Raw genomic sequence first — 17338 nt, forward strand, 5'->3', positions numbered from 1 at the left:
GATGAATTAATTTATTTAATGAATAACAAAGCACTCCAACCGGCTTCTCTTGCTATGTTATTGGGAACAGCACTTTCACACAGAGCTCATAAGGTTATCTTCAAGACCTGATGACCGGCTATCTTCAGGATAATCTGCAGGGTTGACATGTCTGCTTTCTGTAAAGTTACTTGTAAATATTGGTAGTTGTGGGTTGCGTTTTTGGGTCTTCTTTCTAAAGCGTAGTTGCTTATTTGGGCTTGCTTCCTATAATTGTTGTTAAACCAATGGTTCTTAAACATTTTCATGTCAAGGACCAAATTAATATGTATTCGTCCACGCATCCGCATCTGAAAACATTTTGTGCCAGGGACCCCATACCAGATGTGTGTTGTTAAAATGTTTCAAAGATATTTCAAATTTTTCCCATGATTCTTTTGAACATAGCAGATACAAGCTCACAACGCATCGCATCATGATGCATTGTGAGCTTGTAATATTTCACATCGGCTATTTTCAAATAGCCGATGTATGTAAAGGTTTAAAGAGGTCATGACGTCGCTTCTTTTGGGCTTGTTTTTGAGCGGTGGTCACAGCGCTCCTATACGTGGCCGTGTGTGTGGGTCTGTCTGTCTGTCTGTCTGTATGTCTGTCTCAGTGTCCGTAGCCTGCAGTAACCTTTTCTGACCACACATGTTAAGGGAGGGGCGCTGTTGCACACACACACACACACACACACACACACACACACACACACACACACCACCGCTCAGTTCACACAAGTGTGATTTTTATAGACCTCGTTGCTTATTTCTCTCGCACAATCTGGCAACAGTGATAACCTGATAACCTGTTATCTTCAAGACAATTTAGATCTTTGCACTATGTTGTTCCCAAGTGAAGAAGTCGTTTTTTTCTCAGACGCATCTGTCGACCTGCAGATGTCCAAAAGTTCTACTCTTTAATTAATAGAAGGGGAAAAAAATAACTTGGCTGTCCAAATTCTCAAAAATGGGAACGTCATGTTCTCCTCTTCGTCATCAACACCAATTTTCGCTTAATAGCTTGCAGTGAATACCCTTTCTCATTTCATACCTGGGGGAAAGGAGGACAGATTATTAGATTTTAATATGGAGGTAAAAATGACAAATTTTCCATCATGTGGATGGATGGGGTTCACCTAGCTGGGAGGTCGAATGCTGTGTATACATCTGATATATGAGCATAGAGAAAGATTATAATCAGATGATCAGTCTTAATACCCTACCTCCGTGGACCTTGGTCGTCTTGCACAAGGTGTAGGTTGTAGTGACTATGAACACTAGAACAAGAAACCCAGCCAGTGCTGACAAACCCACTGCAACCTTCATCTGTTCATTGTTCTCTGGAATGGCAGATAGATGATTGGGACAGACATTCATTTAGATAGCCACACAGAGAGGCAAACGAGAAAAAAAAGGCAGAGACTCAGAGAGACTGACCTTCAGACATATAGAGAAGTGTAAAAATGTTTGTCGACTACCTTTATTCACTGACAAAAAGGAAATAAAAACTAAGCTATGGGCCTGGACGGCTGGCATAGATGTCCAGGCACCTAGGCTTCTAATCTTGACAACCTTTGCTGCTTGTCACTCCCCATCTCTCTCTCTCCCCATTTCCTGTCAGTCTACTGTACAATATCAAATAAAGCCCAAATAAAAACAAAAACTATAAAATAAAATAAGTTATCATGACAAAAATGAAGACTAAATATATTGCCAATTTTGTCAACAAATAAAAACAAGACTAAAATGTTGGGGAGGGACGACATTTTATGTTTGGTTGCTCTGAGAATAGCAGATCTATGAGCTCACAACACGTCGCGCAAGCTTGTAGATCGGCTATTTTCAGCATGCAACCAAGTGTAAAATCAGGCGTTAAGACGCCATTAAGGCCCAAATCAACTGTAGATTTACTCGACTAAAATCTTATGATAATCTAAAATATGTCTAAAACTAAATGAAAATGTATTCAAAAGACTATGACTAAATCAAAACTTGCTGTCAAAATTAACACTTATATAGAGGCAGGCAGGTGAGAGGTGACAGACAAAACGCTTGATGATCTATATGGCTATGCTATCTAATTCCCAGGTTTAAATCTTGTGTTATGTACTGTATGGATGGTCCAAACAACCTTTCATCAATCATTCACCTCTGGTGAATGAGTGTTTGGACAATTATGACGTAATTACAGCATAACCATGCTGTCATTATCATTGTGTTACATTGATTGATGTCTCTTATCTAGACATAAAAACATATGTAGATGATGTTTCTGCTGTGTACATCTTATCAGAAAATCTTATGGTTTTCTGAGTCAATCAAGGTTAACAGTCTCAATCTGATCTCCCTGAAGACTGTTATTGTTGGTGTACAACATCTTCAACATGTCTGATCAATTCATTGATCTTCCCTTGCTATTCTCCTCCCCATCACACAATGATATATGCTGTTAGCATTTTGTTTTCATAAATCGTTATGCTGTCCATTGGGGGGAATCTTCATGCATTTTATTATTGACTAATTCTCAGATTTTATTTCCAGTGGAATTTCACGTCAGCGGGCGCAAAAATACGGTAATCTGATCTGGAATTTTCCACAGCTCATCACAAATATCTTACTATCAGAGTTTCCTACCTTTCTTAGGGACCAACATGTGTCTGGTGTTGTCCAAGTGGCCGTCGTTGACTTCAGGAATTATCCCCAGAAGATGACACATCAGTGGGTACACGTTGACTGTCTCAAAGGGCCCCACTATCAGGTTCCTCTGGAAGTCAGGCCCCACTGCCCTGAAGAAGTTCTTCATGTCCATATGTTCATTGTCAAAGCCATGCTCTCCTTTGTGGAATTGCACTGGGAGGAACTGTAACAAACCAGACATGTACAGCCAAGATAATGGACATGCAACTGGTACATACAACACCAAAATGTTCTCTGTGTGTAATTTAATATAACGTAATATATTTGTAGATCATGAACCCATTAATGTGGTGTACAATAACAGGATCACCTGAAGGTCACTTCTCTGCTCATTTAGAATTGTGTTATTATTATTATTATTATGCCCCCACCGGCCTACCCAGGGGCCATGCAAGATTTGTACAGACATACGGTTATGAAATCAGACTTCATATCTGATCTCTAACTCTGTATCTGATATATGGTTCCATTTGTTGGTCAAAGGTCAAGAAGGTCAACTATTATAAATGTTTCTGTTGTTTCCTTTTTTCTCCTCAATTTAGACATCAACAATTGCCATAATGTACTATTATGGTCCCTGTCTCTGCTAACCTCCACTGTTGCCCTGGGTAGTGTGTGGACTCATGTCTCCTCCTACTAGTCACCAACAACTTCTTCCCCCTGACAAGCACTGCTGCTGGGAATTGAACCTGGGTCTTTTCAGTGGTGAGTGTTTTGTCATTCTAACGTCAGAACTGTTGATTGTAGATCAACTCTGCACACCTCGAGGTTGCCCTCGCTAGTTTTTATACTATATAAATATTTACCGGTATATCACACTTAAATAGGATTAGAAAGCATATTGGCAAAGTCATCCAAAACCCAAGCTCTTTTTTTTCTGTGAAAAATATCTTGCGGGGGAGATGCCCCCTATATTGTGGTGCACATTTTTGCATATACACATTGTTGGCCCGTAAAGCTCACCGTACTGATAAGATATCCAGGATCAGCAATGAGGATGAGAGGAAGGAGACGTGGGTGTTTACTGTAGCGCAGTCTGGCTGGAATGTCCTCTTTCTTATACACATGTAGGTGAGGGTGGCCTCCTTTCAGAGCCTGGTAGACCTTCTCCAGCATGCCTTCTTTAGGAAGCAACATCCCAAAAGGACCATAATCTGTCAGTGGGAATTGGATATCCTTGATGCTGAAGCCAGGTATATTAGCGAGGATGATTTTGTCCTCCAGTGCATTTTGCAGCACTGCATTCATCCCATGGTCAGAGGTGATGAGGATATTGAGCCGCTCGGCGAGGCCATGGTGTCTCACCGAGTCACGGAGGTAGCCCACAGTGCGGTCCACTTGTCGGACCATCTCTCTGCGTTCCGGGGAATCTGGTCCGTATTCGTGCCCAACTGTGTCCGGTTCTCCAAAGTACAGGGAGACCATGTCCAGGTCCTGTTGTTGGAACCATTCTCCAATCACCTTGTCGATGTTCAGCCTCCATTCCGTCTCATTGGAGTGGTCATAGAAACGGGGCTCTACTTGCCTTACCTTCACAATCTCATTTCTGTATGTAGCTGCAGTACCAGGAAAATGAAGAGACCCAGCCTTTAGACCCTTGGAGTAAGAAATAAACAAAACAAAGAACAAGTAAACACAAGTTGCAATGTCAAAAATGTCGAAACAAGGCAGCACAATATTCACATATAAATGTTTTATAACACAAGCAGACAGATAGCAGATAGACAGACATACAGAGCACCTGTCTCTGTGCTGTAATCCAGATGGGCAGGCTGCCATTATCCCAGTAGGAATCAACAAACTGTGTCATGTAATACTGTTTCTTCTCCTGGGTGGTGGTGTTGAACCAAATGTTATGGATTACGCCATGATTCTCCACATACCGTCCTGAAAGGGAAACATATTAAAGTTGAATGCGACACATTTTGGCAGAAATCGAAAGTATGCAAGGATGGTTACAGTTAGCAATCATCTTCTGTGCAGAATTATCTGTGCAGAATTATCTGTGGCTTCAAAGGACATTAGACCAACATTTTAAACATTTGATTCTAATGTTTCACAATTGTAGAAGCTAGGACATTAACAACAAAAATCTTCAAAGTTGACATATTTGATATATTTGTCAACAACGGTATAAGACTCTTGGTTAAAATCATGGTAGAATATGATAGAACTTGATACTGCATTAAAGGCGCTATCAAAAATAAAACCTTTGAATACATGTCATTCAAAATGAGAAACAGGCTACTTATCGGGTTCAACTCATGCTTTTCAGATAGATATAAAACAATGCAGTACTTTACCTACAACTACCTCCTTATTAATTACACCCTATTTTATTCTTCATCATACTTTCATACAGTATGTACAGTATGTTGTGTTGTGCAAAAATAGCCAATCTACAAGCTTACAACATGTCACATTGTGACACATTGTGAACTTGCAGATCTGCTATTTTCACAATTGAGGAAGATTTTGATTTATTTTCTGCAAAATAATGACATTACCAAAATAGGGCCACCAGGGTGAAAATGGTTAACCGCTACCATGTGATTGTATCTACTGTACCTGTGATGAGGGTGAAGTGCGAGGGACTGGTCATGGTGACGAAGGGTGGTGTGACATAGGTTGCCTTCACTCCGTCCAGGGTCATCTGGTCCAGGTTTGGGGTGTCCACATCGCGGTCGTAGTCCCAGCGGAAGCCATCAAAGGAGATGAGCAGCAGCTTGCTCCTGGAGGAGTCACTGCGGCCAGAGCTCCACCGTGGGGGAGCAGCAGCAGAGGGAGAGACAGCCAGGAGGCAGAGGAGGAGAGCCAGGCCTAGCGGCAGCATGGTTGGTTCCATACTTCTGGCAAATATCCACTTCCAACAAGAAAACAGTAAATCCCCAAGAAGAACTTTTGGTCGCTTGGCGTCTATCTTTAATCAATGTTCTTTTTGTCGTCTGATTGAATAAATCCGAAATTTCACAGCAAATGTTTTGATGGTTTCTATCGCTCAACTGCATTGGTACAGCTGACGCAAAGCCTTGTGTGTGCGAAAGGAGACAAAGAGCAACTGACCATGTCTGTGTATCTTACGCACTCTATGGCTTGATATGCCTTCTATTAATATTTATACTCAATATGGGACATTGGTCTGCCGCCTTATCTTATCTCCATATTAGGGTGATCAGGGCATGCACCGGGCAGTTGGCAGCAGTGTTCCACTACCTCTTCAACCTCTCATTGAGGCTGAAGAAGGTGTCCCAGCCCTGGAAGACCTTCTGCATTGCCCATGGGGAGTGACTGCCTGGACCCCGAATAAGAAGGCAAACATTGGTGTGGATGATGACATCATACTCACACTGGAGATGCTGCGACTGCATAGCACAGTGAGACACTTCTCCAGTGCCTTTCCCTATCCATGCCACGGCAGCTAGCTGAGAAGCCCTCAGTCATGCAGGTGGTTCATGGACTGGTTGCCTGGATTATGGACAGACTGCAGGGTATTCTGTCAAATGTGCCGGTGAGCAACACAGGCGCTCCCTAAGGAACCGTTGCTGTCACCTTTTCTGTTCATTCTATAGACTCCCCTACCTCCCACCTGCAGAAGTTCTCTTAATAGCCTACTACTACATTTTCAGCTGCGGAGGATTACAGAGCCCTGCTGTAGAAATTTGTAGGAGGGCGTCAGTGTCATAACAATCACTTCCAGCTCAACAGTGACCAGAGGCCGAGGAGCTGGTGATGGACCAACAGGGCAAGCTGTTCTTCCGGAGGAGGCCCAGGTCCTTCAATGCGTGCAACAGGCTTCTGCAGATGTGCTATAAGCCTGTAGTAGTCTTCTGGGGGTAACATCAACACATGGGATGGCAACTAAGTCAACAATCTGGTGATGAAGTCTAGCTTAACTAATAGTGGTTGAGAACAATGACAAAGCTGCTATCCCTGAACAACCCCTTTTATCCCCTCCATGTAGTATGTGATAGTGGGGATGAGGATCACATTAAATCACAGACTCATCCTCCCCTGGCACACCACATGATCATTTTTGTTAGTCCACAACCAAGCCTGACCACCATGTTCTGTTCTCTGGGATTATTCACTCCTGCTTGACTCAGGCACACTTGCACATGGACTATTGGGATGTAAACTACAGAAAAATAGAATAGAAGAATAAGAATATATGAGACTCATTCATATATTCACACTTAAAAGAGTGTAGTGTTCCTAGATTCATGGTTGCAGATATTATCCAGATACTGTACCTACTGTAGAAGGCCCGCTGACACTAGATATATCAGTCTCATAATAACTGTTGATAATCTGTAGCCTATATATAGTCATTATTCACTGACCATAGATGTACTGTATTATGTATGCATATTGCATGCAGATGTCAGACTAAATCTACTCTCTCTCTCTATATGTACATGTACCTAGTAAGTTTCACGCTTAGTGCTGGTGCTGCTATGACACTAGCATTTCCCCAGGGGGTCAATAAAGGTTTATCTTATCTTATCTTGTGATTACCTTTTTGCTAGTGTGAGTTCATGAACATGAAGCTGGAATGACAGACAGAGGACCTCAAGAGATTATGTGTTCAGTGGTGGACAAAGTTCACAACCCCTCTTGAGACAGTCCATTGAAGCATACTTATAGTCGAATATTACTACAAATTACTCCACTACAAGTGAAAGTTGCTCATTTTTATTTGAGTTTAAGTACAGGAGCACACACTTACTTACTTTTGTTGAATGTACAAAATTACATTTGAATTTTTAATATAAAAACATGACAGGTGAGAATTCTTAGCCTGGTCAACCTATTCCAAACTCGAAGAAGTCCTTACTACATTTAACAGCTGACTTCAAAGCTACTGTATGTTTAAAAATAACAATTAACGACAGCCTTCATTCAAATGTAGCTGAAAACAATATTTGTCTTGATGCAGTGAAGTAACTGTCAAGTTTAATTGTTACTGTTGACCCCTTCTTTGAGATTGAGTAAAACAAAGAGATGGGAGAAGGAGAGAGACAGAGAGGTAAAGTAATTTCAACCCAAATTATGCCAGCTTTTATCAATCTCAGTCAAATGGCCATCTCATAATAGTGTTGCAGAGCTTTCTGAACCTACCTCAAGCTTAGAGGCCTTAGAAAGCTTATTTGATCACATGCCCAGCCTTCATTTGCCCTGGGTGCTGGGAGTGATGCAAGGTATATGCAGGGGAGACAAACTTACTGAGTGGTCTGCTGCTAGCCTTACATTAAGAGACCTCCACATTGTGACGTTGGACTAGTGCCGTCCCAACGCCACAATGCGGAAGTCTCGGTAGGATTATCTTAATGTAAGGCTAGTCTGCTGCCATATATTTCCCAGGGGTCAAATTAACATGTTGAACTGGTACTGTGAACACCCTCCCTTGTTAAGGAATTAACTTTAGATGGATGGAAATTGAAAACTGCTGTGGATGTTTCATTGACTTCACATCAGAAATTTCGGTGGCTTTACGTGTCCGAGTTAAACTGTGCATGTGCGACATAATGACTGTTTCTGTTTAATGATTGTCATTTCTCCTGGATTTGGTATCAAACTCCCCAAATTCACCAGAAAATAGGAAATGACATCCACTATGTTCAAATTTCTCTAGACACCCTACAGGGTTTAAAGTTTTTAGACCCTGTAGCAATTTGATTGTTTAAGTGTGTTACAAATACAATATCCTCTTTTAGCAGAGACATAACATAAAACAGACGTAAGGTTCTATTTTAGATCAATAACATACATTTATTATAACTCATATACAATTAGCCGACACAAGAGTATTTTTTTTACAACATTGTATAGCAACAATAAATTAGTAGGACTAAGGTAAATAAATACCTAGTATGTACAGTAATCAAAGCATACTTTGAGCTTTTGAAGGTGCTGTGTGCAATGGGTCCTGCTTCTATTATATAATAGGCTATTATTATATAACATTTGCACCATAAAGAATACATGGTCTTTGGTTACAGTAATTCCTGCATATCCTACACACATATCAACTGCTTTCATCTTTTACAATCAGTTTGCTCACAGTCAACATTGGTATTACAACCACTGTTCTACTGTTAACCATTGGCCAGCTCCATTGTAGCAGTTGGTGCCTGTTCAAGAGGCAATTCATTGATAAAGACTGTAAAGTACAGTCATTGTCTTTTCTGTTCAAGTTCTCAGAAATTAGTTTATTTCGCATTCTTGTCTTCTTTGCCAACACTGCTTTTTACTTCAGACTTAGGAGGAAGACTGCTTTTGATTTGATCCCTGGGGAACGGAGAAAGAAATGTACATAGGTAAAGAGTCATACAAAGAGGGCTGTATGATAAGGACCTTTTTTATTTATTTTATTTAGAGCAGCCAATTATTTTGTACACCCTTTTTTTTTTCTTTTCTTTTTTAATTCCTCCACACACACAGTATCCTACTAGCTCACCTGCCAGTGAGGAGCCCCCAACAGGAGGACGTAGAACCTTCGTTCTACTCCTCCCGCACAACAGGTGCTGCCCCAGCCCATAGGAGTACTGTACATGCAATTTATGTATAAAACAATTTATTCACCTCCTTTCTGCCTTGGTCCTTTGACGCATGGTGTGGACAGTGGCGACTATGAACACTACTGCAAGAAACCCAGCCACTGCTGATAAGCCGACAGCAAATTGCCATGGAAGATTGCTCTCTGGAATGATAGACAAGACAACAGGGCAGACATACAGTTAAGAAAGTGACCAGGCAGGCAAACAGGCAGCCAAGTAGGCCAAAGATGTTGGTGCATTCATTCTGATAATCCCATGCAATGTCCAGGTTGGTGATCATAATCATGTGATGCTATCATTGTGGTAGATTATGATCTTTTATCTACACAGATGACTGCTGTGTGCATTTCCAGAAAATGCTATCTTTTATTGCGTCAGCTTATCTGCTATCGAAGCTATTAAACGGGCCAAATCCATCCATGCTTCCCTGAAGATAAAGCCTACTGATTTCGGTGACCCAATGGCTCTTGCTGTAGTGCCACCCTGCAGGCCAAAAGTGTCCACCTACCGGTATAGGTAGTTCAAAATCTAATGGGCAGATTGCCATGAAACTTGCTGCAGTCATGCTCCCCAGAGGATGAACACATTTGAGTGACCCATGACATTGCCTCTAGCACCACCCTCAGCCCAAATTGTCAACTTTGCACACATCTAATAATCTAATAGGCAGATTGAAAAATGAACTCTACTGACTTGTGTGACCCTAGCCTTTCCTGTAGCACTTCCTTCAGTGATTATACAATACATGTCCAATATAAGATATACAATTCTGCAGTTATATAATAAACTTGACTTTCTTCGCTAGAGAAGTGAGAGTGTGGGACTCTAAGGATGTCATATGCCACTCAAACCACTGTGCTCTTGTAGCACAACATGTACAGTAGCTTGCTAGCTTTGACAATATGTAGTGATATTGTTGCTAGCATGCACTAAATGCTTGTTCTGTGATTGATTGTCTTTCTGTATTAATATGTGTTCAGTATGTAAGTCAGACATAGAAATGTTTTATAAAAAAATAAGAAAAACTGAAATGGGAATGAGGATTTCATTCACAAACATCTTACTATTGTTTTCTCCGATGACTTTCCTGGGGACCAGCATGTTTATGGTGTTGTTCAAGAGGCCGTCGTTGACCTCAGGAGTTATCCCCAGAAGGTGACACATCAGTGGGTACACGTTGACTGTCTCAAAGGGCTCCACTATCAGGTTCTTCTGGAAGTCAGGCCCCACTGCCCTGAATAAGGGCTTCATATCCAGCTCCTGGTTATCATAACCATGCTCTCCTTTGTGGAACTGTACTGGACCCAAAGGCTATTTGGTGATGAGAAAGAAAGGGGTTTATGTGTTGAGTTTCTTTCCACTAACACTGCCCAGTTTGTCCTGTTTAGATGTAAAGCTTAATTCATTTGCTTCGCCTAGTGGAACATACATTAGGCTGAGTAACAGATACTTACGGTCCCCAAGATAGGGCCAATACAGCATTCTGAATGTAACTAAATATGAATATAAATACTAGGTCTGTCCAATATTGGCTTTTTTGCCGATCGCAGATTTTTCTGCTTCCGATATCAACTGATACCGATATATGTAGGCTTTTTTCACCAAAACTAATGTCAGTTAACAACATCACATATCTGCTGTTGTGGAATTAACATAATGTACTGTAATGTGTTAATTCCCCGACAGAAAACTGGATATCAGACATCTCTATATCCCAATCAATTCCTCTCATTCAGGGATGCTCTCCAATTTTGCAATGGAGCTGAGGCCCACAGCCAGAGACTATAGTAGCTATTTGCTAACCTTGGCATGGAAAGGTTTGGGAACCCCTGCACCAACTCACCCCATTAATGACATATCCAGGATCAGTATAGAGGATGAGAGGCAGGAGACGTGGGTGTTTACTGTAGTGCAGTCTGGCTGGCATGTCCTCTTTCTTATACACATGTAGGTGAGGGTGGCCTCCTTTCAGAGCCTGGTAGACCTTCTCCAGCATGCCTTCTTTGGGAAGCAGCATCCCAGCAGGACCATGATCCACCAGATGGAACTTCACATCCTTCCAGCTGAAGCCAGGAATCTTACCGAGAGTGATCTCTTCAACCAGTTCCCCCTCGAACACACTGGTCATGCCATGGTCAGCGGTGATCATAATGTTGAGATTGTCTGTGAGGCCATGTTCGTGGATCTTTTCACGGAGGTAGCCCACGGTGCGGTCCACTTGTTGGACCATGGCCCGCCTCTCCGGAGAGTCAGGTCCATATATGTGCCCAACCTTGTCTGGCTCTCCAAAGTACAGCGTGACAAAGTCTAGGTCTTTTTGAACGAACCATTCTCCAATCAACATGTCGATGTTCAGCCTCCAGTCATTCTCATTGGAGTGGTCATAGAAACGGGGTTCTACTTGCTTCACATGCACAGCCTCACTTTCATAGGTGGCCGCAGTACCCGGGAAGTGGAGAGACCCTGCCTTTACACCCTGGGAGGCAAAACAACAACAATGAGCCGCTATGTCAATGTGGAAACAAAACAGCAAAATATCTCCAAATGTTTTCTCACACCGACGGACAATAGACATAGATAGATAGATAGATAGATAGATAGATAGATAGATAGATAGATAGATAGATATGTGGCGGAGAGAGTCGCAGCCCCAGCCTGAAGCCTCAAAAAAGTCTAGTATCTGCTCTTGTTTCATAGGGATGTCCCTTTGGAGTGATGGTTAAGATATTGGACTTTCACATGGGAGACCCGGGTTCGAAGCTGGGTGGGGAGGTTCGGATCACCTCCGTTACATTGGTGCCGTGACCCGGATCCGGGCTTCCCCGTAGGAGGAGGTCAAAGGGGGGTGAGTGTGGCGGAGAGAGTCGCAGCCCCAGCCTTGAAGCCTCAAAAGTCTAGTATCTCCTGGTTGGACTTTCATGCGGGTGGGGAGGTTTGGATCACCTCCGTTACAGATAGATAGATAGAAGTCCTGTTAGATATGGGCTTAATATTGATGACATCAGGGATCTCCATATATGGGCATAAAAGGGAGTCTGGGGAATACCCATAGGCCTATATGGACATTTACCTGCGGTCGCAATATGTTTATTTATATACCACATTTCATACTTCGAGTGCAGTTCAATGTGCTTCACAGAATAGTTTAAAATAAAGATGAAAAAACAGGAGGATAACAACAAATAAAAGACAGACAGACAGACAGACAGACAGACAGACAGACAGACAGACAGACAGACAGACAGACAGAAAGAGAGAGCACCTGTCTCTGTGCTGTAATCCAGATGGGCAGGCTGCCATTATCCCAGTAGGAAGGAACAAACTGTGTCTCATAGTACTGCTTCTTCTCCTGCGTGCTGGTATTGAACCACATGTTGTGGATCACACCATGATGCTCTACGTACCGCCCTGGTGAAAAGGGGTTTATTTGAAAGTTAGTAATTAAAGATCGACAATATTGCAACATAGTAACATATGTGGGACAATATAAATGGGATAAAAACCAATTAGGTCTCAGATTGTGTTGAGATTGATTTGTGATGTAGCTATTTATTACAAACAAGGCTACAAGCAGTTTTTTTTTCTACTTTAAGTAACTAAATACATGTAGGTGTACTTAAGTAGCCTACAGGTACTTTTACTTTACTTGAGTATTTCCTATTCTCTACTCCACTATCTCAGAGCAGGATCAAAGGACTTTTACATTTGGAAACATATGAAACTGGATATTGTGCATACTGAGTAGGCTACTTTCAATTTTAGTAGTTAAATATATTTTGGCACCAATTTTGTAGGCCTACTTTTTAATACACTTTACATTTTGAATTCTGGACTTACTTGTAACAGATTATTTCTTAAATAGTGTCCCCCCTCCTTTTCTTTTAATTTATATTATTTTTTATCTTTTTTCTGTAGCCTATGTGGTCATTTGTCATGGCAGTTTGATGTTTAAAAAAAATAAAAATGAGTAGGACTACTTTTTCCACCCCACTGTGCGTTATGATTCATTCGGTTTGATTCAAACTATTATAATTAACAATTTTGTTCATTTCAGCTTTTGAGGATGCGTCCACTCACTTCCCCCATGGGGTGAACGACATTGGCCTGTAACATACATTACACCACGTCATTGAAAAGGTCTTTAGTTGGGGCAGATAGGCTATTTTGAAGCACAAGAAATTTATAATTTGATGCTTGCTTTAGTTTTCTTTTCTTGTACAAACCATAGACGACTGGTACAAACTGTAGGAATTCTAGGAAACCCCTGGCTAAAGTGGTATGTTCCAGGTGAAAACAAACAACACAGCTGCGGAAGCGGGATTTTTGTCCATAGAGTTGTCAGGCAAACAGAAAACATGCACAGCACACCTGCAGGTAATGTATGTAACAAATAAAACATTTTCAGTGTCTAAAACAGTTTGTTTCCTGCAAATAAAAAGCCCTAAGACAGCCCCTGTAGTTATAGACTAGGATATTTGTTTGTCTGCACATTTCTTCAAAAGTGTAGCGACCAGGGCACGTTTTATTTAATCGAGGCAATATTAATTTCGCCATTGTGTAACTAATGGGGACAGCGACGACAACGACGACACGAATGAAGCAAGCTAGCCTTTAACCAAACAAGACGTTACTGTAACTGTCTGTGTCAAATGCATAATTTAAGTAGATGACAGCTGTCAAAAAAGTTTGTTGACCAGACAACATGGTTAGTAACTATTAAATAGCCTGATAAAGTAATGCCTATAATAGGACTAAAGGCCTTCAAAACAAATTAGCCTGAAGCGGGAAGCATTAAAAAAAAAGAAAAAAAAGAAAAACGTTTTTAACCAGGCAAAAAATATCATAACATAACTTTTAATACGATTAATATTGCATTATTTAATATAGGCTACATTTCCAAAAGTATTATGTCATTACCATTGGGGATTCAAAAGCTATTGGTCATGTTTGAAATGTCATGGGCCCCAAAGTTTTCATCAATCATGCTTGACCTTGGTTGATAAACACAATACATGCCTAGTGTGCAGAATATATAGTGTTATTTTGCTAGGCTAAACTAAATATGTATCTGTTCAATGTTTAATGTGATATGTGGGCTATTTGTGTAAACACATTTGAAAATGTTAACATTTGACAGTCTGGATCAGGACCTACACCCTTGATTAAAATGAAGGGATATTTAATTATCTATAGGAAAATCTATACATAGAAGTCTTCAAGGCTTACTGGGCTCCCAGTCAAAGCTCTATTGATTAATGTTTCAACTAAAGAGTCTTCCTCAGAATTGTATTTTCTTTAATATTTAATTATCTATCTATAAGGCTTAATGAAATGCTATTTTGGAGGTTGGTTGTGTAAGTAGAGTAATATTTTTGCATTACATTCTAGACACTTATAAACAATTAAAAACGTAAGTGTATACCAGTGAGGAGGGTGAAGTGCGAGGGACTGGTCATGGTGACGAAGGGTGGTGTGACATAGGTTGCCTTCACTCCGTCCAGGGCCATCTGGTCCAGGTTCGGGGTGTCCACATCGCGGTCGTAGTCCCAGCGGAAGCCATCAAAGGAGATGAGCAGCAGCTTGCTCCTGGAGGAGTCACTGCGGCCAGAGCTCCACCGTGGGGGAGCAGCAGCAGAGGGAGAGACAGCCAGGAGGCAGAGGAGGAGAGCCAGGCCTAGCGGCAGCATGGTTGGAGCCCTTGGAGGTAACTAAAAACCAAGTTCTCATACACATTCAGTAAAAATCCTGACTGAAGATTTGCTTGTTCTCCACCCTCCCCCCACAAATGTCTTGTCTGTCTGGTTTTCTGATAAACTCGGAGAGCTTGTATTAGGCTTTTTAAAGTGCATAAATCTCTACCTTCAGATCTTCTTGTTCACACTCTCACTCCAGCACACCCACTCTATGGCAGAGTTCCTACAGAAAAGGCAGATAACGCTATCTGTCTGTCTTTCTATCTGTGCACTCCCACCCTCGAAAATTACACCTCCTATATTGCAGTGTTTCAACTCTTAATTTCTTATCTTATCTCGTCATGTGCAGAATATTGTACTTGGGCTGTAGGCTATAGTATTTTTGTATTTGGCAAGAGGGGATAGTACACTGGATGAGGTGGATAAAGGTGACTTTCATAGCTAGATATAATTTGGCCCTCTCTCCACTCACAGTGCATAATCTGCTTTTCCAGAAAGACAGAGCGAGGTTGACATTATGATGCTGATTTGCCGTGTCAAATGAATAATTTATATACAACTACAGGTCGATTCCAGATTCTGCACACTCCCAGCGCCTGTAATTTTTCATTTTTATTGTCATTTGTTTGTAATGCCTCTATGGATATATTTTGAATGTATCATTTCTCACTTACCTTTTTAAACCTTTATTTATCAAGGGTAGGTTTGCTGAGCACGAAAGCCCTGCTTAACACTCAAAATAATACTTAAGTCAACAATGACAACCTTCTGCTTTGAATTACTTCTCTTTACTTTACTTCTTCAACACTAAGTGCTGATGCATAATACTACACTTTTAGAGCCGTATTTAATTCGGGTCGCCTCGGTCCAAACTACAATATGACGTTATTCAGAGGTTCAGGGGGGCGGGTAACGTCAATAAGATGGCTGTTCGGTGCTGCCGAGATTGTGTGACCCCCCGAACCAAATTAAACTCGGCTCTAAAAGTGGAGTATGCAATCGGCCCTATGGTCAGATATGATGGTGTAATCATGAGACCTCTTCCAGTTACCTAGGTAATAGATAAGAAAAAGGGTAAAAAAAAAACACCAGTATCAATATCATAAGAGGGGAGTTTGATTGAAACTATAGGGATTGGACAATAAGCGATATTATCGTTTATCGTGATAAAAAACACTCACGATAATCGTAACGTGGAGATTTAATTTATCGCGATATCGTCCTCCTTCATGCACTGGGATCAATTCACCTTTTATTTGCCGAGCTGCATATCCGGTACCACTTAAACCCTCTATAATTGGTAAAAGGTACTTATAATATACGTACTTAATGCAGTCTTTTTTTTCACTCAAATGTCTTTGCCAAAAAATTGCTGATCTACAAGCTCACAATGCGTTGCGTTGTGACGCGTTGCGAAGCATTGTGAGCTTGTAGATCAGCTATTTTTTGGCAAAATGTTCCGCCCCAGGATAATGGATTTTGATTATCGCGATAATATCGTAAATCGCGATTTCTTTTGTGACAATAATCGTGATATGACATTTTCATATCGTCCCATCCCTTATTGAAACTTGGTTTATAAATCACTAGATCCATTTCCCACACACAATACTAAACCAACTCTGATAATGACATAGAACTGAATGACACAGACCACCAGGTGGGGACAGTGCTCCATGGACCAGTGATGAGACTTTGCCTGTCCATCAATCTCATTATCAAAACATCAATCCTGTCTCCTGCTCAGAACCGTTTTCAACAACAGACCCCTCTTGTTCCTCTGATTCTTCCTATGTAGAATGTCCTGTATGCGCAGCCACAGTGAGAAGATTTACTGTTGTCACGCACCGTTTGGCAAATGTATCATATTATCATAATTTAATGTATTTTTGAAATAATGTATGTATGAAATGTATGAAAAGAATTGTATGAATCCCCACAAAAAGAAACCTGAGAGAGAGAGAAAAAAATGTTTTAAATTATAATTGTTTGATTTGCATGCTGGCTTAACTTGTTTCAGTGAGCAGAAGTTCAGTTAATGATTGACGGTGACGCAAAGCACGGCTGTTTCGCTTTTAAATACATTTGCTGTGTCTACAATCAGGGTATATAAAGGCTTTTCTAAACAGGTGTAGGCAGGGATTGACCAAATCCTTGTGGGTAAATCGTTGGTAATCTCTTGACTGTATTTTAAAATGCTGAGGTGGAATTTGAGTTACTTTTTACTAAGACGTTAGATGTATGCAAAGAATGTAGCCAGACAATCATGAAGACATTTTTTTCTTTTTTTTAACTTCATGGATTAAGTGCAATCCCTTGATGGTATTTAATACATTTCATTAAAAAATTGCACATTAGTGAAACCTGG

General features: G+C 41.0%; 2 protein-coding genes across 2 annotated transcripts; both read right to left on the bottom strand.

Moving 5' to 3' along the window:
- Window positions 1–1063: 1063 nt before the first annotated feature.
- Window positions 1064–5463, bottom strand: LOC308303065 (ectonucleotide pyrophosphatase/phosphodiesterase family member 7-like; the record flags this gene model as incomplete). Its single annotated transcript, XM_080747385.1, has 6 exons — window positions 5289–5463; window positions 4462–4607; window positions 3684–4316; window positions 2658–2883; window positions 1247–1363; window positions 1064–1074 (listed from the first exon to the last, which is right to left on the bottom strand). The coding sequence occupies exons 1-6, from the start codon at window positions 5371–5373 to the stop codon at window positions 1064–1066; spliced, it is 1218 nt and encodes a 405-aa protein (XP_080603511.1). The 5' UTR covers window positions 5374–5463.
- Window positions 5464–5929: 466 nt separating this feature from the next.
- Window positions 5930–14964, bottom strand: LOC308303066 (ectonucleotide pyrophosphatase/phosphodiesterase family member 7-like; the record flags this gene model as incomplete). The annotated part of the gene is made up of 6 exons (XM_080747386.1): window positions 5930–6082; window positions 6779–6855; window positions 10342–10588; window positions 11121–11753; window positions 12540–12685; window positions 14700–14964. The coding sequence occupies 6 exons, from the start codon at window positions 14962–14964 to the stop codon at window positions 5930–5932; spliced, it is 1521 nt and encodes a 506-aa protein (XP_080603512.1).
- Window positions 14965–17338: the final 2374 nt, after the last annotated feature.

This window comes from Nannobrachium achirus (genome assembly GCF_963921795.1).
Source record: "Nannobrachium achirus genome assembly, chromosome: 18".
Classification (NCBI taxonomy): domain Eukaryota; kingdom Metazoa; phylum Chordata; class Actinopteri; order Myctophiformes; family Myctophidae; genus Nannobrachium; species Nannobrachium achirus.